The sequence below is a fragment of the Denticeps clupeoides genome, chromosome 5, assembly GCF_900700375.1.
Source record: "Denticeps clupeoides chromosome 5, fDenClu1.1, whole genome shotgun sequence".
Taxonomy (NCBI): domain Eukaryota; kingdom Metazoa; phylum Chordata; class Actinopteri; order Clupeiformes; family Denticipitidae; genus Denticeps; species Denticeps clupeoides.
The window spans coordinates 1,294,615-1,318,830 of NC_041711.1; the positions used below are offsets into that span (position 1 = coordinate 1,294,615).

General features: G+C 48.9%; 2 protein-coding genes across 3 annotated transcripts; both read left to right on the forward strand.

Moving 5' to 3' along the window:
• Nucleotides 1-1,516: 1,516 nt before the first annotated feature.
• c4b (complement C4B (Chido/Rodgers blood group)) lies at nt 1,517-15,595 on the forward strand. 2 transcript variants are annotated; one of them, XM_028979765.1, is made up of 41 exons: nt 1,517-1,674; nt 1,743-1,920; nt 2,039-2,210; nt 2,280-2,350; nt 2,424-2,551; nt 2,627-2,709; nt 2,786-2,873; nt 2,953-3,085; nt 4,082-4,214; nt 4,293-4,405; nt 5,567-5,728; nt 5,835-5,996; nt 6,071-6,256; nt 6,382-6,540; nt 6,617-6,749; nt 6,819-6,890; nt 6,968-7,162; nt 7,236-7,347; nt 7,425-7,495; nt 7,575-7,714; nt 7,819-8,034; nt 8,109-8,160; nt 8,242-8,331; nt 8,612-8,818; nt 8,904-8,979; nt 9,070-9,262; nt 9,351-9,452; nt 9,680-9,842; nt 9,922-10,136; nt 10,535-10,693; nt 10,775-10,834; nt 12,973-13,063; nt 13,142-13,310; nt 13,396-13,480; nt 13,826-13,900; nt 14,099-14,198; nt 14,267-14,356; nt 14,676-14,768; nt 14,847-14,930; nt 15,014-15,146; nt 15,237-15,595. In XM_028979765.1, the coding sequence occupies exons 1-41, from the start codon at nt 1,601-1,603 to the stop codon at nt 15,376-15,378; spliced, it is 5,160 nt and encodes a 1,719-aa protein (XP_028835598.1). In that variant the 5' UTR covers nt 1,517-1,600; the 3' UTR covers nt 15,379-15,595. The 2 variants fall into 2 exon arrangements, with proteins under 2 accessions (XP_028835598.1, XP_028835599.1); XM_028979766.1 differs by having other exon boundaries at nt 2,424-2,512.
• Nucleotides 15,596-15,724: 129 nt separating this feature from the next.
• Nucleotides 15,725-23,979, forward strand: tnxba (tenascin XBa). Its single transcript, XM_028979775.1, has 14 exons — nt 15,725-19,049; nt 19,138-19,341; nt 19,418-20,500; nt 20,808-20,930; nt 21,003-21,152; nt 21,226-21,345; nt 21,421-21,576; nt 22,220-22,347; nt 22,432-22,564; nt 22,645-22,796; nt 22,880-22,976; nt 23,064-23,225; nt 23,311-23,474; nt 23,555-23,979. Exons 1-14 carry the CDS (start codon nt 17,621-17,623, stop codon nt 23,651-23,653), a joined length of 4,200 nt encoding a protein of 1,399 aa, XP_028835608.1. The 5' UTR covers nt 15,725-17,620; the 3' UTR covers nt 23,654-23,979.
• Nucleotides 23,980-24,216: the final 237 nt, after the last annotated feature.

Genomic DNA, 24,216 nt, shown 5'->3' on the forward strand with positions numbered 1-24,216 from the left:
CTTGTGTACGGTGTACGTGTCATTATGTAGAAATGCTTAATTAAACTCCTTCATGACAAAAGAAAATTTGACCAGTAGGTGGCAGCAGGCGAGGGGATGTTACATGAACACAGATAACCCATCTTCAATCACTTCACTTTCACTTTCACCCTGTAGCAACGGGTGTATAATATTTCCTCCGATTTAGGAAGCCCAGCTGCACACAAGGCTGTGGAACCAGTAGAATCAACCTTCTACTGTTACTTTATAACTCAGGAACACCATGCCCTTATCCATTTTTACATTTTACAGCATTTACCAGACGCCCTTATCCAGAGCAACTTACAATCAGTAGTGACAGGGACAGTCCCCCCCCCCCCCCCCCCCCCCCCCCCCCCAGAGACACTCAAGTGTCTTGCTCAAGGACACGATGGTAGTAAGTGGGATTTGAACCTGTGTCTCCTGGTTCAGTGTGTTACCCACTAGGCCACTACCACCCTTATGGTGGAAGGCTGGGTGGTAGCGGCCTAGTGGGTAACACACTCGCCTATGAACCAGAAGACCCAGGTTCAAATCCCACTTACTACCATCGTGTCCTTGAGCAAGACACTTAACCCTAAGTTGCTCCAGGGGGGGACTGTCCCTGTAACTACTGATTGTAAGTCGCTCTGGATAAGGGGGTCTGGTAAATGCTGTAAAAAAAAACAAAAAAGCTGTATGGTGTGATGTGGTGTCCTCACTGCAGTCTGAACATGACATTACCAATATTTAATAAAGGTTTGTTTGTGTTATGAGGTGCAAATCCAGATGACATCTAATAACCGATATGTAAGCTGATCAGGCCCTTTTGTCTTAATGAACACGATATTTACGGAGTGTTACCCAAATGTTTGGGGGAGAAGATCACAAGATACATAATTCATGTACAGCACGCAGCCTGTTTGAAAGGACGTTGTTGCCTGGAAACAACGCAGATCCCACTCATGTTAGCATCTGTATGGAGACCCTGAAGTCCCATAAAGTGCAATTGTGCACCAGGTCATTTCCTATATAAATTGTGAGGTTGGGTATCGAAGGGGATTCACCCTTCAGCAGGAACATTCAGCCCATCTAGAATTGATGATGTGAATCTCTACGGATGTCCAATACACACAGACACCATGTGATCTAGTTAACACCTTGGAACAGGCTCACTGATTATCATGTACACATCATGAGCTTGTGCTTGTGCTTCTGTGGGTAATCCCACGTTTTCAGTCTTCCCTCCTTCCAGCATCTCCATGAAAGGATTTGTCAGCATATGCAGATCTGCTAACATGCACCAATAAAACACAGCATAAATGTGTCATCTTTTCACTGAAAGATGGTAGATGTGTGGGTCGGTTTTATCCAGCAGGAGGTCAGGTACTTTGTATGTTGAATTCTTAGTCCATTTGGCATTTGAAAGGGACAAAATGATAAACGCATGTTGTTGATCTCCGTTTCCCTGAAATCACATGGTTTTGGGGAAAGCCCAAAGCCCCTCTGTCCAATCAGACGGCTGGGCTGCGGATTGAGCAACAAAGGCAGCAGGATACGCTCTCGGCTGCCTGGAAGAGGTAGCAGACGACCGGACCGGGACATGGACTCACACGTTCGGCTGCTGGCCTGCCTCCTCCTGGCTGTGCTCACAGCCCACCCTTCAGCTCAGGGCAGGTGGGTCCCCCGTAATGCGCGCTCCTGCATTCATCCATTCACGTATGTGTGCATGCGTGCGTTTTCAGGTTCCTGATCTCAGCACCCAGCGTGTTCCACGTTGGAGTGAAGGAACAAGTCTTCGTGCAGTTGAGCCCGACCGAGGCTCCCATGAGGCTCTACCTGGAAGACATCAACACCGGAGCTCTGATGACGGAGAAAGTGCTGCTGAGGACCTCTCAGGAAGTTGGCTCTGTGGAGCTGGAGGTATTTATTCTTCATAGATTTATGAGCGGGAATGGAGTCGACTCGTTTTTTATTTCTAATAAATCATATTCAGTGATGCCTTGAGGCGGAGGGTGACCAGATCTTTTTATGGCCACAGATCCAGAAAAGCAAAATTCCACAGTTGTCAACTGGCTCTCATGGTCCCGCCTCCCTGCATCTGGTTTGTGAGGTCGGAGAGCAACGAAAAATGGTCAAGGTCCTGGTGTCCCAGCACCGGGGTTACATTTTCATCCAGACTGACCAGCCGGTCTACAACCCCACACAGCAAGGTAGAGACCATGATCTCTAGGAGGGACAACTGGTCTCCTGGATTCTAATGCACAACCTTCCACTCTCAGTTAAATACAGAATTTTCACGCTGGACCACAGCATGAAGCCCACCGCAGAAGTGGTGTCCATCTCTGTCTTCGTGAGTGGATTTTACCAGCACACTCCGGGGTGGCGAGTCGCCACGCTCTCTAACGCTTCCTGTGCTTTGGTAGAATGCCCTGGGAAACCGAATCCAGAAGTACATCGTGACCACCAAGAATGGAATTTTCTTCAAAAGTTTCCACATCCCGGACATTTCAGAGTACGGTGATGGAACCCAGATTCTGACCAGCGATTTCATGTGTAATATTGACCCGTTCCCACACACACACACACACACAGACGCAGCTGGACACTCCTGTCCTTTCTGCTGCAGGACTGGCGTGTGGAGGATCACCGCGCACTACGACGGAGACGACAAGAACCCCAGCACACGCGAGATCGTGGTCCAGAGGTTTGGTGAGAAGAGGACCTCTCGTCCACATTCCATCAATTAGCAGGCACTGCTGATAACCGTAGGACCTCTGTCTTCCAGTGATGCCGAGTTTCAAAGTGTCCGTCCAGCCGGAGACAAGTTATTTCCTGAGTAGCTCAGAGTCTCTGAGCTTCACCATCCGCGCTGAGTAAATCACTCCATCACAACACATGAAATATTACATAAAACAGTGAGAATGGTGTTTCTCATGACGCCATTTCCTGTAGATACTCCTACGGAGAGCAGGTGAGCGGCGTCTTTCACTCGCGCTTCGGCTGGCGCTGCAAGACGTCCAGCGGAGATGGCCAGAAGCAGGCGGAGAAGACCCAGTTCATTCGAGGACTGGAGCAGGCCAATTCCGTAAGGACTGGTGCTCATCCCCGTTCAGCGAGAACTTCAGACAGGACATACACACACACAGGACAAAAATTCATCGCCGTTTTATTCATTCATTAATAGACATCGGTTGGACAGGAGTCACTTGATTTAAGATGTTCAAATTAAATGTAATTTAATATCAAATAAATCGTCATTGAATCCAAATGAAACTCGTTATCCTGACATCATGTAATCATGTAATGTGTTTTATTAGAAACGTTAAAATATTAAGTAGAATCCGTGTGATTCCTTTAACTTAAATTAAAAAGGGAACATTCGCTGTTTTTTGCATCGATTATGAGATTCATTTTAACGCCATTAGCACATACACTTTTGGACAAAAGTACTGGGACACCTGATCATTACACCAACAGGGACACATATTCTTCAATAGAGTTTCCCAAGAGGGTTAACAATTACATTTACAGCATTTATCAGTCAACCTTATCCAGAACAACTTATAATCAGTAGTTACAGGGACAGTCCCCCCCCTGGAGACACTCAGGGCTAAGTGTCCTCCTCAGGTACACAATGGTAGTAAGTGGGATGTGAACCTGGGTCTTCTGGTTTACAGGCGAGTGTGATACCCACTAGACTATTACCACCCCACTTTCAGTACCCTACCACCCGTACAATCAGTAGGTACAGGGACAGTCCCCCCCTGGAGACACTCAGGGTTAAGTGTCCTGCTCAGGGACACGATGGTAGTAAGTAGGATTTCAACCTGGCTCTTCTGGTTTATAGGCGAGTGTTTTACCCACTAGGCTACTACCACACCACTTCTGGCTCACAGTCTCCAGTTCAACCCAAAGCTGTTTGATGGGGTTCAGGTCAGGACCATTATGGACCTGGCATTGAGCACTGGGGCACAGTCATTTCACTTCATGGAAGTGTGGTGCTCTCCCCTCAGTGCAGGTGACATGCTGTCAGTTGACGTCCTCCTAACGTCACCGTGGTGAGGGGTCTGCTCTCTTGCAGGTAACAGATGGAGCTGCACAGCTGAGACTAGAGACCAGTAAGCTGCGAGAAGAGCTGAAAAACGTCACACTGCTGGAACTGGCTGAAGGTGGAGCGCAGCTGTACGTTGCAGTCTCTGTCGTGGATAAAATCAGTAAGGCTGTGGGATGGGCTGGTCTTTCTCGCGTGGTTTGGTAGGTCACCAGCTCACAGGCTGCTGCCGTCCCCTCAGGTGGCGAGCTCCAGGAGGCAGAGGTCTCTCTACCAATCGTTTCCCAGCCCTACTTGGTGGACCTATCTCGAATTCGCAGCCACTTCATCCCTGGCATGCCCCTGGATGTGCTGGTGAGGAGTTCTCGGCATCATCTGCTTCACTAGATTATGAGTGCTGAGTTCAGGGTTTCTGCGGGTTTAAGGGTGCCAAATTTACGACTTTAATTAAGGTCACTTTCATTCATTGGGATTTGGGTCAACTACATTTGTCCAAGGGCCAGAGTTTTTCTCAGCGGACACTGTAAGGTTCAGATGCATTTTATCTCTAGTAATATATTACTTGGGGCAGTGGTGGCCTAGCGGTGGGAAGATTACCAGTTTGAATCCTGATCCGCCAAGGTGCCACTGAGCAAAGCACCGACCCCACACACTGCTCCCCGGGCGCCCACTGCTCACTCAGGGTGATGGTTAAATGCAGAGGACAAATTTCACTGTGTGCACAGTGTGCTGTGCTGCTGTGTATCACGTGTGACAATCACTTCACTTTAACTTCACTTTATTTTACTTTACTTAACTTGGCAGACGCTTTTATCCAAAGCAACTTACAAGAGGACACCAGCAAGTCTCATTCGGTTTCTATAGATTTTGAGTTACAAAACTAAGAGTCCTGATAAGGAATAACTTGTCAGGAATAGAACATGCTGGGAATTTGTTATGTGCTAGATACTTCTTTTTTTGTGCAGTGTGTGAGTGTGTGTGTGTGTGTGTGTGTGTGTGTGTGTGTGTGTGTGTGCGTGTGTTTGTGTGTGTTAGACTTGTCTGAAATACTTTTTGAACAAGTGGGTTTTCAGCTGCTTCTTAAAGGTGTTGGTAGTCTCGGCTAGTCGAATGGAACAGGACAAGTTGTCCCACCAGCCAGGGACAACAAAGGAGAACAGAGTCGACTGGGATCGGAGACCCCGTGAAGAGGGAATTTTTAGTCTCACTACCTGATATATTGATTTCCCTTCCAAATTCCTTATTTTTTTAGCCTTTGTCAATGTTAAAAGACTCATATTACCTGTACTGCTGCAAGCCACTAGGGGGCGAATGGGGGTAGGTGTCAGTGCCGAATCCTTACGACTTGCCCGGTACCGGCGTAACGGTAGGTTTGGTTTACGCCACTAACATGGTGGACCAGTGGACTACTGACAGATTGAAGGCTGTCAACTTTGATTTTATTGGGTCTGCAGGATTTTTAAGTCTTTAAGGGCTTATTTTTGAAAAATCCACAGTTGTTTTCTGCGTCCGAAGGTTCTAGTGAAGCTGCCAAATGGTCAGCCAGCACCCAATGTGCCAGTGGAGATCAGTGTTGCAGAGTCCGCAGACAAATCAAAGACGACGAGAACCACTGCAGAGGGGTCTGCAGCAGATACCTTCAACCTCCCTCTAGGAGAAAAGTTGATCAACATAGATGTGAGGGCGGATTTTTATCTCATCTCGTTTCTACGTGAAGCTGCCTACCTTCTCCATGCCCACATGTTAGGGAGCCATCACCTGGCTTGTCATCTCTCTCTGTTAGGTGAAGGTAAATGGGGTTTCTTACAAGAAGAAGCTCCTCCCCACCTGGTCTCCTAGCAACAGCTTCCTGCACATCAGCGTGAGCAACAATGTGCATGCAGTTGGAGATTCCATCAAAGTCCAGTTCAACGGTCAAACAGAGGGCACTGTCATTTACTACATGGTGAGAACATTCTACTACATGGTGAGAAGAATGTAGAAAACCCAAAGACCAAAGAAAACTTTGTAAAATTTCAGGTTCTCAGCAGAGGAGGAATCAAAGAGATGTTCTCCACAAAGGAGTCAAAGGTGACAGAGGTCAAACTAACCATCAAACATCACATGATCCCCTTCTTCCGCCTGATTGGCTACTACTATGACCAGAATGGTGATGTTGTGGCAGACTCAGTGTGGGTGGATGTGAAGGATTCTTGTGCAGAACAGGTACGTGTCTCGCTTAAACGTATCAAATGTCCCCTACGTCTGAACCACACCTGTAGCGTTTCCGGCTATGCTAACCATGTTAAAAGTGAACCACGTTATAACTGAAGATAGTTTGGGTTCTTCAGCCCCAGGTGTCTGTTGACCTGACCCGTGGCCAACCATTTCCTGGCTCTGCGGTCAAACTGAAAATTGACGTGGGACCGCAGAAGGCCAGAGTCGCTTTGTTGGCTGTAGACAAAGCCATTTATGCCCTGAACAACCAGAACAAGTTCACCGCTAAACAGGGTAAACCACATTTCTCAGCACCCTCGTGTTCAGGGGAACCTTTGTAATCCTCTGTGGTTGTTTTTTTATGGGAAGATCTTCACCGCTATGGGTTCCTATGATCTTGGTTGCTCATACGGCGGAGGGGCAGATCCCACGGCTGTCTTTGCAGATGCCGGTATCTCCGTCATTTCCAGCTCAGAAAAGATACGCCCGTACGAGAGGATAGGTACGGATCATCCAGAATGCGGTCCTCTGCGGTTAAAGAGAGAACTCACCGCATCTGTTCATCCATCAGATTTCCGCTGTGAATCAGGCTTCAGGCGCTTCCGGAGGTCCTTGGATCTGCAGCAGAAAATGCTGGAGAAAGGTAGGAACGGCCAGTCGGCTTCAGAAGGAGCGCGTTTCCGGCTGAATCACGACTCTTCCTTCCGCGCCCCTTCTCAGAATATACCTACTCGGACAAGAAGCTGCAGTCGTGCTGCCGCAGCGGCCTGACGCTGCTGCCCATGGCCCTGAGCTGCGAGGAGCGCGCTCGGAGGGTGACGGCCGCGGACTGCCGGGACGTCTTCCTGGAATGCTGCAAGTACGGGGACGACCTGAGGAAGAAGAAGACGCGAGAGGACAAGCGCTACTTCCGCAGTGAGTCACGCTCGAAGCACGCGCACACAAAGCTCCGGAGGCCTCCAGAGACACCCCCTCTCGTTCCGGCCAGGCGGCGGCATGGAGCACATCGAGGACTTCTTTGAAACCGAGGAGCAGACCATCCGCCAGTTCTTCCCGTACAGCTTCGCATTTAACGAAATCGAGGTGGCAGGCAAAGCGGAGTGAGTCCAGGGATCTTTGGGAAACTGCAATGCCAGGATCTTGCGGAGAACCAACCAGACTGATGATTTTCTTTCAGACACACCATCGGCCTGCCGGACTCGATCACCACATGGGAGATCCAGGCTGTCAGCGTGTCAGCGTCTCACGGTAAAGACCTCTCGCTCTTCCTGCTCGTTGCGTCATTGCTCCACAGCGTCTTGAGCTGCTGTGCTTCCTGGACCAATAGGAATCTGTGTGGCTGAGCCCCTGGACATCTTGGCTTTTAAAGAGGTGTTTGTAGCCCTGAGGCTGCCGTACTCGGTCAAGCGCTTCGAACAGTTGTCCATCTCGCCAGTGATCTATAATTACGCGGAAGAAGACAAACAGGTTCTCTTCTTTTTCTTATGCTTACTTACGATGGTAAGAGATGCTCCTGTCCTGAAGCTGTGCTGGTGGGCGCCATGACTTTGCTTCTGCTGCTTTTCCGTCAGTTTGCCGTTCACATGAAACAGGCAGAGGGCCTGTGCTCCCCCGCTGCGTCCACCTCGTCCTCCTACGTTAAGGTCGAGGTGAAGAAACGCTCCTCCAGCACCGTCACCTTCTCCTCAGTGCCGATGAGATTTGGTGAAATTCCCATCACCATACAGCTGTACGATATCGATAAAGAGATGGGTGAGGACGCCATTAGAAAACCGTTGATGGTCAAGGTGAGTTCAGGTTGGAGGTGCCGAGGTCATCTTCTGTTGTTGTTAACGATGATCATATTTGGTTTCTTCTGCAGGAGGAAGGATTTATGATGAGAGATGAAGAAACGTACAACATTCATTTGGATGGTAAGAGCGTGGAGGATGTTGAAGATGACTCCTTCAGAGCTCCCAGGTTGGCTAACACTGCTCTTCCTCCAACATCTTCAGGTCGGAGTGCGAAGACCATCTCGCTTGATGGAAGGCTTCCGAACAGAACAGTGCCGGGCACAGACACCAATATTTTTGTCTCGATGGAAGGTGAACGAACCACTTTCTGACCGGTAGCAAAACTGATTGAAGAAATGAAATAAATATCATTTTTGTCAGTAACCTCTATGTAGCAGAAATATTTACGGCAGTGAGCATGTTAACCAGCTCGTAGACCATGTCAAGGTCACATCGATTTCCACGGTAGGGTCACGGTGGCTTTGGTATACTCCAGTGTATACTCCAGACCTCTGGCTACCAGTGCTGGGGTTTGAAGGTCAGGAGTGGTTGTGAGGGTAAAAGAGATGTCTTCTGGCCGCCTCTCTTACAGGTGAGGTATTTGGAAAGTCTACAGCGGTTCAGCTGCTTTCCCCCGAGAAGGTGAATGGTCTACTTGAATTACCCGATGGATGTGCAGAGCAGACCATGAGCCTATTGTCCCCCACTGCTCTCTCCATCCGTTACTTGGACCGGTCCAAGCGCTGGGGGGAGCTCAAACCAGGGAGAAGGGATGAGGCTCTCAACTACCTGGAGAAAGGTTCTGTAACCAGGCAGATTCATTGCAAACACCAACAAACCAGTAGGGAGTTGATTCATAAACTGCTGCTTTGGTTCTTCTTCAGGTTATGCAAGAATTTTGCAACTAAAAAAAGAGGACGGCTCTTATGGATCTTGGAGATACCCTCAGCCCAGCACCTGGTGCGTTTCTAAAACCAAGCAGCCATGAATCCTCCTCCCCTTGTGCAGATGCTTGTGGACATGAAGGAAGGTCATTTTGTGTGTCTGCAGGTTGACAGCCCTGGTGGTGAAAGTCATGTCTCTGATATTGGACCTTCAGCTACTGGCAGTCCCAGAGCCGGGAAGGCCCCAGGTCCTGTTTCAGAAGACTGAGGTCCAGGAATCAGTCCGGTTCCTGATTGGGAGGCAGAATGAAGATGGCTCCTTCTTCGATCCCCACCCAGTCGTCAACAGGCAAATGCAGGTTGGCCAGTTCACTGCCTTGCTCTGATCTCCATTTACAAGACGTAGTAGAACAACAGGAGTCTCTGAGACGTTCCACCTCTGTGCAGGGAGGTGTGGGTGGGATGGAAGCTGATGTGTCCCGTACAGCGTTCATCACTGCTGCTGTCTGTCACTCCCGCAATTTTCTGGAAAATGTGTTGGACGATGCGGTAAGAAAAGAACATATAACAGACTGTACCATGTAGAGCTCTGCATTCAGGGCCCACAGTTGAAGGCTGTTCAGGGTGACTCTGAGAGAATCAATGGTTCTGCTGCCAATGACAGAGTCTTAAGGTGGGGTTGTCCAACCCCCAGTGAAGGGAGGCCTAAAATGCAACACATTTTATTTGAGCAGGACAATCATGAGAACAAACTGACCAATGTGTTTGCTGTTCAGGAGTCCCTCATTTCCAAATCAATCTCCTACCTGCTCCGGCACTTGGACAACCTGCAGATGCCATATGCTGTTGCCATTTCAGCCTACTGCCTGTCGGAGTGTCAAGGAAAAAGCGCGCAGTCCACACTGGCCTGGGAAAAGCTGAAAAAACTTGCAAAAGACGGTGAGCTGAGAGGAAGCTTGAGAGAGAACACATGTCAGTAGATGCTCTTCATTCTTCCTTCTTCATCTCACTGTCTCAGAGAATGGGTGTAAAGTCTGGCGCTCCGATGCAAACCTACATAGGTTAAATGAAGAGTATCCCGACAAGGTGCCCAAAGCAATTGCCTTGCTGGTGGAGACCACAGGCTACGCCCTGCTGACAGCACTGGCCCATGAGGACATGACCTTGGCTCATGGAGCAGTGTGTTTTCTGGCCTCACAGGAGAACTACGAAGGAGGGTTCAAGTCTACTCAGGTAAGTTAAACTAAACACTTACTGACTGGACAAATCCGGGTTTACACAGAAGCAGTGAAACAGCGCATTTAAGGTAGACCTCCATCCAGACTGAAAAGTTAAAAGACTAGGACGAGTGCAGACATGAACTTGAAACAAGGCAATGAATCGCTGGAGGATAGGTCATCAGCATCCATGTTGATGTTGGGTATGAGCTCCAAAATGCAGATTGTAGGAGTCCGTCCTGTCTCAGTTTCCTCAGATTCCTCAGAAGTCTCTGGGGGACATCATCTGCTTGAAAAAGGTGTGGAGGATGAGAGAAGTTCAAGTTGTTCTTGTGGTGGACTGAAGAAATGTGTAAATCTTTTGGCTGCTCTCACACTGAAGGTCCTCCTGATTTCTGCTGCTTTTTCCTCCAGGACACCATTGTAGCCCTGGAAGCTCTCTCAAAGTTTGCTGAGCTTTCACCCAAATCAAACTTCAGCAGAGTGTCTGCAGAGTTCCAAATTGCTGGAAAATCTCTGAAGGAGGAGCTGGTATTGGAAAAAAGAGACGAGCCAGTGGAGACGGATCTGAAGGTAACAGTTACAACATCGTAGGTGAGAATGGGAATAAATCCTGAATTAACTTGCTGCTTTCTTTTTCTCTCTGTTTCCCAGAGGCTTGTGGGAAATGAAATCCATGTGGTTTTGACTGGGGAGGCTGATGCCAAGATGAAGGTGAGAATCAGGAACTTGGTGCTGGGCCACAGAGGTCCTCAGGTCAGGTCTTTTTGTTTCAACAATATTTTTATTGATTTTAAACAGGGATATAACAGGGTAAACATGTAATGTTTCAATATACTGTAAATTTTATAACCCCCTTATAAACCCTATAGCACCCCTCCCTTCCCTGACTCCAAGCCAGCTTTACATGTGCAATCAAGGTTAGGTGCCAGGCATTTTAAAGAAAAAAAAAAAAAAAGGACTATGGAGCTGGAAGTTTTTTTGGTCCTGTATGCAAAAGAAACAACAAAAAAAAGCTAAAAGAAAACAGACAGACAAACAATTAAATAAGAAGGGAATCAAACTATAAATGTATATGAAAAAAACGAAGGAAGGGCCCCCACACCTGTTGAAATTTCGAGTCTGAATAACGGATTGAGTAGTGGATCTTCTCCAGGGACAAGCAGGACATAACATCTCTGAGCCACTGGCCGTGAGTGGGTGACGTGGAATCCTTCCACTTGAATAAAAGAGAACGCCTGGCCAGGAGGGTCGCAAAAGACAACAAACGCTGTTTAGCTGGAGTTAGACGCTTATCTTCCTCTTCAATGATACCAAAAAGAGCGATCAGAGGGTCTGGTTCAAGGTTGCATTTCAGTATGTACGACAAGGTTTTAAAAACGTCCCTCCAGAATTTTTCCAAATTCGGGCATGTCCGCTTTTACATTTATCACAACTAGGATCAATGTCTGGGTAGAAACGGGAGAGTTTAAGTTTGGATAAATGAGCCCTGTGTACAACCTTAAACTGTAATAAAGAGTGGCGGGCACATAAGGAAGTTGAATTGACAAGCCTAAGAATTGAATTCCAAGTATCATCTGAGAGGAGGTCAGGTCTTTTAACCGAAAACAAACAGTGTTTGTCCTACTGATGTGTTGAATGCTCAGATCCAGTTAAACTCTGGTCTATGACAAGTGCAAAAAGAAATGGACATTTGTAAAACAAAGTAGAATTGATCAAATTCTGACACACAAAACACTTACCAAACTCTGGAACAAAAGAAGAAGAAGAAATGATGCAGAAAGGGTACGACAGACCGGACGTTTGCCGGAAGAAGTGAAGTCAGTGTGAGACTGTATGTGGTGTTTCAGCCAACTGGCCTGGTTTCGTGAGTTAAGCATCATCCATGGTCCTCAGTTTGATTGACATAACCTGCTTGTCACGTCAGTGCAGAACAGCGTGGGACATACTGGGAAACAAAGACTTATTAACACAAGGTAACTAAAAAGGCACGCGGGCCAAAACCTGCAGGCGTGTGGCAATTGCCAGGAAGTGAAAGGTGACAGATTCCACATAAAATGTCGGAGCCATGATCGGCTGCTCAGAAGGTCCTTCTAACGGGGCTCCAGCCACCCCTGTCACTGCACTTCCTGTCTATCGTACCTACCCTTTCTGTATTGAAAGGCAATCACCGCAAAAAAATTTACCAAAAAACAGAAACGTTGTCAATCAAACAGTGAAGTAAAAGAAAGAAGCCAGCACAAGACTCTGAGCAGACAGAAGAAACAGATATAATATGATAATACAGCGCCTAGTGTAACCAGATGTCCCATTTTCCCTGGACACGATGAGACCTGGAAATTGTGTCCGGCCAGATTTTTATAGTTGTCCAGATCTTGAGCTGTCGTGCTAGTGGAGTTTCCACTTTTCTCACACTAGCCTAATTCATTTCATTTCATTTCCGGCATTTATCAGACGCCATTATAAAGAGAATCTTACATTTAGTAGTAAGAGGGACACTAAACTCAGGTTTAAGTGTCTTGCTTAGGGACACAATGGTAGTAAGTGGGGTTTGAACCTGGGACTTTGTGGTATTCTGGTTCATAGTCGGGTGTCTTACCCACTAGGCTACTATTCCCCCAACCCAACACTAATCGCAGTGTCACTAATCACCCACCCTCTGGCCACCATAGTCTCCTATAAAACATCATGTTTGGTCTCCGTCTCCGCTCGGTCTGATTTGCCACTTGTAAAGTTGGTGATCGGTAAAAGACTTTCGCTCGGCATTTAAACCTTACACCCTGACCGCGGTTAAAAGTGGCGAATGCTGTGAATGGGGAAGTGATGGGGACGGCCGTTCTGTTCGGTTGCAGGTGGTGAAGGCGTACCATTCCATCGAGCCACTGGACGCCTGTAAAGACGTGTCCATCTCCGTCACAGTCTCCGGGAAAGTGCAATACACACGTAAATACCAGCATTTTTAAAGGATATGGTGAGAAGGATAGAGCGTAACTTTATACTTCACGTCTGTTTTTTGTTCAGAACACGTCATGGACACATATGATTATGAAGACTATGAAGAAGACCGTCGGGAGGAGGAAGACGTTCCCCGATCATCCATTGACTGGTTTGACGCCCGCAGCCGCCGCCGCAGGAGGGACACGCAGCCGGACCAGAAGGAAGACCTGGTCCAGTACAATGTCTGTGTCAGGTTAGGCACGTTATAAATTCTAGCATGTGGAAGACCTGCCGGGACCTCTGCTGGAGATCAGCTGAAACTCTCCCGTGTCCCTCAGTCACAGTAAGAACCTGTCTGGAATGGCAGTGGCCGACATCAGCCTCCTCAGTGGTTTCGAGGCTCTTACTGAGGATCTCAACAAGGTCTGTGGACATTAACCCCACTTTATTCCAGCCACTCTCAGTTTCTATTCAGCGGTGTGCTTTGCTGCATTTTTTTGGTATATGGCAACGCTGCTTGTGCTACTTTGTGCGTGCAACATATTGCCTGGATTGAAATTGTCCCGGGTGAGGAAGCAGGGAAGCTGTCGATCAATCGTCCTTCAATTCAATTTATTTTTTTACTTTTTTCCATTTTAAATAAGAGCACGGTGGTGAAGTGCTGAATGAAGTCAGCTGTTGTTCCATAAAACAGAGACCACTTGCTTTAAAAGTCATCCAGCAGGGGGCACCCATGACACCAGCGTCACCTCCTTTCTATGTCCACAGCTGAAGGACATGGAGGATAAATACATCTCCCACTATGAGATTTCACATGGAAGGGTTCTGTTATATTTCGACGAGGTGAGAATCTCTGCTCATCTACACACTGTAGTTCATTTTAGTTTTAGTCTAGTCATTGTGATCTTAGTCTAGTCGAGTTTCAGTTGACTGCTTTGTCCGTTTTTAAGTTTAAACTGCTGGAAACTGTGAAACTCCCTATGGGATTAATAATCTATCTATCTATCTATCTATCTATCTATCTATCTATCCGTATGGAAGATTGATGGGGAGCAGTGTGTCGCATTCGGGGCAAAGCAGACAGTGCAGGTCAGTCTGGTGCAGCCGGCTCCTGCCGTCTTATACGACTACTACGAGCCAGGTGAGTGCAGGTCTGAGTTGGGCGTGACCGGTGCTGCCCGCTGCTCTGACACCGTCCTGTCCCCGCAGACCGCCGGTGCACCATATTCTACTCTGCTCCGAAGCGCAGTAGGATGGTGTCCATGCTCTGCACCGAAGATGTATGCGAATGCGCAGAAAGTAAGGCTTTCAACAGCGTAATCATTTACGCCATTTACCAGACGCCCTTATCCAGAGCGACTTACAGTCAGTAGTGACAGGAACAGTCCCCCCCTGGAGACACTCAGGATTACGTGTCCTGCTCAGGGACACGATGGTAGTAAGTGGGATTTGAACCTGGGTCTTCTGGTTCACAGGCGAGTGTGTTACCCGCTAGGCTACTGCCAGCCTACCGCTAAAATGACCAGAAAATTCATTCATTAAACCACAAAGGGAACATCCACACGAGACGCAAGCAGATGGAGACAGTAACAGTGATGTCTGCTTTCTGCTCCACCAGGACCCTGCTTCAAGGAGAGAGAGACATTTACAGATAACCTGACCAAGCTGCAGCGCATGAACCACGCCTGTTACAGCCCAGTTGCAGATTACGGTCAGTGTCTCCTGCCAGAGCATCGCGATCCAAATGACCCAGCATGAGGTTAAGATCCAAATCTCTGTATTGTTCCAGGATACAAAGTCCACATTGAGAATACCTCCACAGCCGGAGCCTTCGACCTCTACACCGGCCGCGTGACGGATGTTCTCCGAACGAGTAAGCGTGATGATGAGAGCTGAGGAGCGAGCTGGCTGACCAGTGAGAAGGTCACGAATGACGCTCGCGCTTCTCTGTTCCAGCCAGGGACAACGATGTGAAGGAGGACAGCGTCCGCGTCTTCGCCAAGAGACGCCAGTGTAAGGGCCAGCTGGAGAGGGACCGGACATACCTCATCATGGGCAAAGACGGTTCCACCACAGACCCCCATGGACAGTGAGTTTCCTATCGAGAACCTGGAGCGCAGTGATGATCAATAATAATTCATTCGAATATTCACTCTGACATGGCCGCTTTTTCCCCCAGAATGCAGTATTTGCTGGACTCGTCTGCGTGGGTGGAACCGGAACCTTCTGGCACAGAATGTACAGCAACAAAAAAGAGGAAGGCGTGCCGAGAATTCTCAAACTTCATCTCGGCTTATTCCATAGACGGCTGCACTCAGTAGCCCGCATGCGCTGCTGCGCTCACCTGCGATTTCCTATGCTGCACATCTGGTTAATGTTGGCGCTGTGACACACACACACACACACAAACACGCACCTCGTGCATTTCATAAAGGTGTCAGATTTTTATTATATTCACACCCCTGCCTACAATTTTCTAATGAAAAAAGCATGTTGCCATGTCTTCAAAAGTTTTTACAAATAAAAGGTGCGCTTCTACGTGATGAAACACCTTTCGTCCCGCAGACACCCACACACACACAGAGGGGTCACACACCCCGCTGCTGCTCTCTGCTCAGTGGGCCGATTCAGGTCGGACTATTTATTTTAGCGGCTTGTTTCCTGCGCCTGAGAGAAGCCTCTGTTGAGTGTAAACCGCTCACATTCAGGGTGGGTGAGGTGGCCACAGGCTGCCCCCCAAAAAAAAGGGGCTCTGCGTCACTCGGCCCACAGGGCAAAGGTCAACGCACACAGACAAGTTGTGAGGACACAGGTGGCGAGGAGCGGCCGGTGATAAAATTGTGCACAGAAACGGCCCTTTATGTGCTCATATTATTCCAGCCTGTGAAGAGATGTCCAAAATAAGCATCGTGGCAGCAGAGCGAAATGAAGTCGGGACCCTGGCCAGCCTTGCATACCTTGACTTGGGCAGAGGGTTGAATAGCGAGGGCCACTGACGTGCTGTGATTAGATTTATAGCAGATGTTCGGGTTTATAGCAGCTTGCAGCCAGTCGTTTATTTGAAATTTTGGAAAACTGAACAATTTTAATAACAGGGAAGAAACATGGTACTTCAGATAGATGAAACATTTGCTCTGGAAACAGAACCTCCAGTGCCATGTCAGTGTCATTCCAGAGGGGTGCGCTGCCGAGCTCGGACCACCCATCTCAGGGAGCTGCTGTGGGTGGACAAGCAGCCTTTATTCGCTGGCTAAAGCCTCTCAGCATCATGGTTGGCAGAGGAAAAGTACTGAGAGTCATTTCAAAGGACACCTCTGAACATACTTGGCCATATGGCTTCAGGTCCAAAACCTACATCCTGACAGCCTCAGGCTTGTGGGTGCGTGTGCACTTTTGGACACTGTGAGTACTCCACAAGACCTGCTGGGTTGGAGATGTTCTCCTCTTCACCTGATCAGCGTTTGGTCCATGGTCAATCATCATTTCCTTTTTATGCTATCTAAAATCAAATTATGTATTATACAGAACCATAACGCGCAACGAAAATAAGATCTTAATGAATAATTAATTAACATTTCCAAGGCTGTAACTGAAAGCCTGTTCCACGTGTTCATCAGAGGAAAAGCCTTTTCCCCCGTATGGGAGGGGTGGGGTTCCGAAGTCTTTAAAAATGGTACTTCTTGGTCTCCCCCTCCTCTCTCTCTCCCACTCAATCATTCATTTGCCACTCCTTCCATCAGTCCACCTCCTGGTTTCAAAGGTGGTGGAGGGAAGAACCAGGCAGCACCATCAGGCAGACGGTGAGTTTGGCACTTGATTTTTTTTAGAATAAAAATATATGTTTAAAAAAAACATTTTTTACTAACTTTTGGAGCCCTGATTTGACAAAGGAGGGTCATGTTCATTTGACTTTTATTAAAATATTTAATCAGCACCGCAGGTAACAAATTGTATTTTATTCCCTCAAACTAACCCTGGTTTAGCTCTAACACTAGATGAATGAATCTAGTCCTTCTGGTCCTTCTGTTTGGTTCTCCGGAGCCAGAATCCAGCTCTGCGTCTGGGTGCCGTTCTGTGGGAGTCAGAGAGTAAAGCCCACGTAAGGGTTAAGTGAAAGACGGCCAGTGAGTCGGAGCCGCAGACAGTGCGGCTCTGTTGCTTCAAGCCTTGCAGGGGATTTCATGGCAGAAACAGTCTATCAGGCTCAAACAGGGACATACTGCCGCCACTGTGACCAACACCGAACGACTACGCTTCAATATGCTTCAATGTGTTCATTCATTCACAGAGCACTGTTCATGACCATGTGTGGAACCTACGATACAGAAACCAACTCAGATCCAACTCATTAGCTTGACAAATTCACTGCTTGGGCGACAGGTTCCCTTTTTCATTGCATTTATGTAGTAATTGTTTCATTTTTTTAATAGGAAACCCTGGACTTACCAAAAGGAACAAATATTTCATCCGTGGTTCCTGCTTTCCCTCAAAGGACCAGCCCTCCCATCGGTGGCTCTGACTTGACATTTTTACAACTGTCTGTTTCTTGGACTGGATTGCAACATGATCATATACTTTGCGGTCCTCCTCCTTATCCTCAAACCTTCACCTTCCTCCACAACAACCAGTGACAAAAAGGACGATGTGAGCGTCTCCAGTCTAAACCTCCCCAAAGCTCTGAATGCAACTCTAAAAGTCCAAGAGAAAAACCCAAGTTTGTCTTCTGCTATGAAACCCTCACTTACCACAGATGACCAGACAAATGCCAATGGGAAGGGTGGCGTATTTCCAAGTTCCTTTGGTCCATCTGTTGTTACGAAATTCCAAAAAGTCAAAGAGAAGATCCAGAGTTCGGCGAGTGTCATCAAAGCTAACAAGACTACAGACCTGAATCCCTCAACCCCAACTGCACCTCCGATAGTAAAAACCAAGAAAAAGAGTCTACTTCCTGCAAAGCTTGTTCCATCAGCCAAAGTTAACCAGACCAAAACCCATGTGAAAGTGAACATTGCAAATGATCCGGCTGTCCTTTTGAAGAACAAAGAGAAAACTCACCCCACACAAACCACATCTCCCACAAAACCCACACATACCAAAGATGACCAGACCACTACCCAGGAGAACAGAACCCCAAAACCCCTCAGTCCTCCTACACCAACTGTCATCCTGAACATTACAAAGCTGCTCCTAAACAGCAGGCAGAAGAGCCAGAACCCAGCCAAACCCAATAGGTCCAGCTTGGCTAAAGTCAACCAAACCATTAACCATGAGAACAGTGTTAGTGTAGAGACACAAGCTGGTCCAACTCCTGCTTCAGATGCTACAGAAACCACAACGAAGCCAAAAGCGAAGGTTCAGAAAACCTTGTCAGCATCCAAAAAAGTACCCGCGAGTCCTGAAAAGAGAAACATTCCTGCTGCTCCATCTGACCATCTAAACATCACAAAGCAGCGTTTAAAAGAGAAAAGTTCTGCTTCCCCCACGAAACACACAATAACAGTCAAAGCCAACCACACCACGAGCCAGAAGAACAAGGTCACAGCTCCAACACCACCAAGGTCAAAAGGAAAAGAACCAGAGAGATCTGCACCAACTAACAACAACCAGACAGCGGTCGAGGAAACAGGTATCCCAAACCCCGTAAATAAATTAAATGTGACGAGGCTTGCGTATAAACCTGAAGGGAAAAACCAGACTGTAGCTCCGCCTACCAAAGTCACGCCAGGCAGCGAACCTCTTTCACCCAAAGCCAAACCCTCTTCAGCTGTGAAAGTGGTGCTATCTGGGGGCTTCATGCAGAAGGACCCCCAAAGAAACAGCAGCCGGGCCGTGGAAACGGAGCTGAGCCTGAAGCCGGGGTCCCCGTTGGTCATGACCCACCACATCAACCTGCTCCCTGGGGACTGTGTGGGACACTGCGAGGCTGAGATGGCTGAGCTGAAGAAACGCGTGGAAGCCCTGGAGAAGGAGATGACCACCATGAAGAAGAAATGTGGGTGTCAGAGCGCCCAAGTTGTATTATACGTCTTGCTTTCATGGTTTGTCTTGGTTACTGTCCCTTCTTCTTCTTCCCCTAACAGGCACTTTTTGTCCATCTCCACACTGTCCCAGTAACTGCAGTGAGCACGGCACATGCGAAGATGGGGTTTGTGCGTGCAGTGCAGGATTTGGTGGCTCTGACTGCAGTGTCCCCATCTGTCCATCTAACTGCAGCGAGAAAGGGAAGTGCGTGAAGGGAAAATGCGTGTGTCACCATGGCTACACCGGAAGCGACTGCAATAGAGGTAAATTAAGGTATGGGCCAGGATGGGCAAAACGTCCAGATGCATGCTCACATTTCTCGTTTCTTTTCTCACCCAGAGATGAAAAAACCCAGAGTTTCTGTTGAGACTGTGACAGTTGAAGCAGCGCCAGAGGATGACAGCCTTCCAGAAACGACATCGGTCCAAAAGGCCAAGCTAGATAAAGTGGTTTTCACAAAGAAAGAAGATGAGAAGGCTCAGAAGAAGGAGGTTATGGGAAACAGAGGGACAGAGGAGGAAGGAAAGGAGGCCAACACTAAAGTTGTCTTAAAAGACAACTCTGCATCTAATGGCACAAAGAGCAAAAAGACTGGAGGACAAGCAAGCCAGCCGAGGGACGGGGGAAGACGCCTAGAGCAGGTCAGCCAAGGCAAAATTGCAGTTAAAAAAATGGACCCCAAGCCAAGAACAACTGGGAATAAAGAAGAGCTGAGAGATCAGCCAGTGCAGAATTCCACCCGGACTTCTGGTGCAAACGTCAACGGCACCCTTTCAGCTGTGGTCCAGCCAGTGAAGACCACTAAGCCTTTAGTACGGGGTGGAGAAAACGTGAACATGACGAAGGTGGGCAAAGTAAGAACCTCGTCGTTGAACAGGACACACGTTGTGAAAGACAAGAAGCCGGTTCATGACACTGCAACTGTGGTTCTCAAAGAAGGACAAATGCTGAGGACAAAAGACGAAAACCTATTGAACACAACAGGTGTGACAAGAAGACACGTTGTGAAGCAGTCCAGCATTGATGTCGTGCTAATCCAGAATAGGACCTCAACCAGTTTCGTTCTGACATGGCAAGTTCAGGGAACGTTCTGGAATTTCACTGTTTCGTGGAGAGAACTCCGCCTTGGAGAAGAAAGGGAGGTGCAGGAGGTCAAGGAGGAAGCCCAGAGGGAGATCACAGATGGACATGTGAACGTAGTAGAAGCCTACAGACAAAAGTCCAACAAAACCAGTGCTCTGGTCCACAGCGGCAACAGCTCCAAGCCTGGGAAGAACATGCGGAGGTTCCACCAGGTCCTCTCTGGGGCTGCTCGGTCCTTACAGTTGCGTAGCCTGCGACCCCAAACACATTATGCTGTTTCCCTTTACGGCACAAGCCCGGGGTACCGCTCCAAACTTCACCACCTCACAGTCACCACAGGTATGCTGCCACGCTTGGTACTGCTGCGGTGTAGCTCTTCTACTGTCTAAATAAAAGACGTGAAAGGATTGCTGCTCCTGGTGGGTGGGGCCTTAATCTTCATGAAAGGTGCTTTCTGCACATTTGAAATATTGACATCAATTCTGCCAATCATCAGACGTTTAAAAAATGTAAATTCCTTGCAATTTGTCATAAAGAGTTAAATGCTTGTTCCTCACGGGATTCACAATATGAAACAACCATTGACAATATCTCAAGTCTGGCTCTCAAATATGGAATTTTTCTCGTTTTACTTATCGACCACTAGCTCCAGAGGCCCCCTCAGAACTGGTCTTCAGCAACGTGAGCGAGACCTCCGTCACAGTGTCCTGGTCCAAGCCAAAGAACAGAGTGAGCGGTTTCAGAGTCTCCTACATGCACACTGAAAGCGGTAAGGCTCCTCGGTCCCAGTGAACCAACGTTCAAATTCTTCTCTCCGCTGATGAGAGCTTTCCTGCTTCAGGAGAGAGTAACTCCATGTCAGTGGATGGCCATTCTTCTGCTGTGGTCCTCACACGACTCTCAGCTGGTTCGTCCTACAACGTCAGCGTGGCCTCCAAACTGGAGAACGACCCCATAGAGAGCAACCCCAACTCTGCTGTTGTGGTCACTGGTAATTCTAATTCTGTCACCATTTTATCGGAGTTATTCATCGCCTTGAGCAATATGTTGTTTGTACGCTGCAGTGCCGGACTCGCCCACCCATCTTCAGGCCATCAATGTGACGGACACGAGAGCTCTGCTGGTGTGGAAACCCGCCCAGGCCAAGGTGGACCGCTACGTCCTGAGCTACAGCTCCGCAAAAGGTGAGTTCCACCCCAAGGCGCGTGGAGGCGCACGAGCGGCTGGGCTCCCGGTAACAGTGTCCCCTGCGGTGGCAGTGCCCAACGTGACGGTGACAGTGATGCTGTCTGGAAGAACGGTGGAGCACCAGCTGAGAGGTCTACACCGTGCGACAGTCTACAGCGTCACGCTGCTGAGCCAGCTCAACGGACTGCAGAGCCGCCACATCGGCGCAGCCTTCACCACCGCCAGCGGTACTCAACCTCGATCACACTCATTATGTAATGCATGTAGACACTAGGGCTGCTGAAATTCATCGAATAATCGATGCATCGCGATTGGTCGATTTTTTCGCGATGATGTCGCTCGGTGGTTTTCTAGTTAAGAAGCAGTGCCGGTAGTGACTGTGGCGGCCTGATCTGAGCGCTACTCTGAGTTCGGCCTCGTCCACACGGACGTTCCAAATGAACGTCCTCTGAACGGCATACGCGTTTTAAAAAAATAAATAAATAAAGTATAGTGATTGTCACATGTGATACACAGCAGCACAGCACATGGTGCACACAGTGAAATGTGTCCTCTGCATTTAACCATCACCCTTGGTGAGCAGTGGGCAGCCATGACAGGCGCCCGGGGAGCAGTGTGTGGGGACGGTGCTTTGCTCAGTGGCACCTCAGTGGCCCCTTGGTGGCTCGGGATTCGAACAATCAACCTCCTGATTACGGGGCCACTTCCTTAACCGCTAGGCCACCGCCGCCCCATTTTAGCTGCATGTCATCTCACTGACGTGTCTGGAAACATCAAGTGAAGAAATGTCATAACCGAGTATTAATTAAGAGCGGTGAAGGTTCGCTCCTCTAGGACACACCCTGTCCTCACACTCATGCTGTGCTGCAGGACTGAAGCTCCAGACTGTCACTCCTCAGGCCGTGACAGCACACTCAGCTGTCATCACGTGGAAGGCCCCGCCCCTGCCCTTCAGAACCTACAGGCTCACCTACCAGCTGCCAGGACGAGACGCCAAGGTCAGCTGCCCCCCCCCCCGAGTTCCAGTGCAGACGCTCGCACAAACTCATAACTCATGTCCTTCTCCCTCGACCCGTGGACAGGAGGTGATTCTCAGCGCGTCCGTGGTGCAGTACGAGCTGACGGGGCTGCTGGCCGGGTCCAACTACACCGTGAAGGTGGAGGGAGAGAAGGAGGGCCACTTCATCCCCGTCGTGTCCACGGAATTTTCAACAGGTGCCACACGCCTCAAACACCCGACCCTCCAAAACCTGAAATGCTCCATGAAAATGTTTCTGATGTTCTGTGATGTTCAGGGGGGCTGCACCTGTCCCACCCGGCCGATTGCTCTCAGCTGCAGCAGAACGGGGCGATAGAGTCCGGCGAGATGAAGATCTACCCTCACGGACCCACCGGGAAGCCAGTGGCCGTTTACTGTGACATGGAGACGGACGGAGGAGGCTGGACGGTAATCGTCTGGTGCCCGAGCGTCCAGTTCTGAGGCGTGTGGAGGATGAGGCTCGCCGAGTAACCCCATCCGGTGCCTTTCAGGTCTTCCAGAGGAGGCTGGACGGAAAAACGGATTTCTACAGAAACTGGAAGGAGTACAGCAAGGGCTTCGGCCATCTGAGCGCTGAATTCTGGCTCGGTAACACCCGCATGATACATGACCAGGAAGATGATGATAGAAATGCACGAAGAGCAGAGTAAAGGGGGCGTGTCCTGTTTCCTGCAGGAAACGAGCTCCTGCACACCCTCACCAGCGCGGCCGCCACGAGTCTGCGCGTGGACCTGCGCTCGGGGAACGAGACGGCCTTCGCCCACTACGCCAACTTCACCGTGGCCCCGCAGCAGAGCAACTACACCATGCACGTGTCCGGCTACTCCGGCAACGCAGGTGAGGCTGACAGGCGGGGCTTCGTCACGTTCGGCTGGTTTAATACCTTCCCACTCCGTTAATGTGACATCGTCTCGACCATCAGGGGACTCCCTGAGGTACCACACAAACCGGCCGTTCTCCACCAGAGACAAGGACCCCAACCCACTCAGCATCCACTGTGCCAAGGAGTACATGGGAGGCTGGTGGTACAAGAACTGTTACAAGGCCAACCTGAACGGGCTCTACAGCACCTTCTCCAAGAACCAGGTGACCTTGCATGGCTTTCCTCCTCTCCTACATTCTCCTGCCTCGATGTTTCACATCTTCTCCCTTCTTTTCTTCTTCAGGGGGTGGTCTGGATCGACTGGAGAGGCAAGGACGCGTCCATTCCTTTCACTGAGATGAAGCTTCGCCCAGCGTCCTTTGCCTCTGACAAGCAGGGTTAGGGGTGAAAAATGGAGGGGGTGAAGAGAGAGAGAGAGAGAGAGAGAAAGAGTAGAGTGGGGCTCTTTACTCACACTGGTGACATTGTAGGATCGTCCCAGAGCCTACATCACAGGATGTCCAAACACGCACTCGCCGGGCCAGTGTGGTCCCACAATGCAGCTGGTGCCTCCGGGATGTCCTCCTATACGTTTACGGACAAGTGCACCGCCTCAGATTGCCCTCTGGCCCCCTTCTCTCCATGATGTGTGTTGACTGTCTGTCAAATGTGTGATGTTTCTGCCGTCGGAACCAAAAAAGCCAATAAAACAACAATCTGTTCTTGTTACGAAGTGTGTTATTCTTGTTTCGTCCATCCATGCATCTGTCTATCTATCTATCACCACCACATCCACATCTATCTATCACCACCACAACCGCCTTTCCAAACCATGAGGGATTTCAGAGCTGCAGTTATGCTCTAATCCATTATGGTTCAAGATCTTTCTGATCATGTCCCTCTGCCTCGTTTCACCTTTTCACAGCCACACAGATGAAGGGCAGAGCAATATTTGTTAGTCCTTGT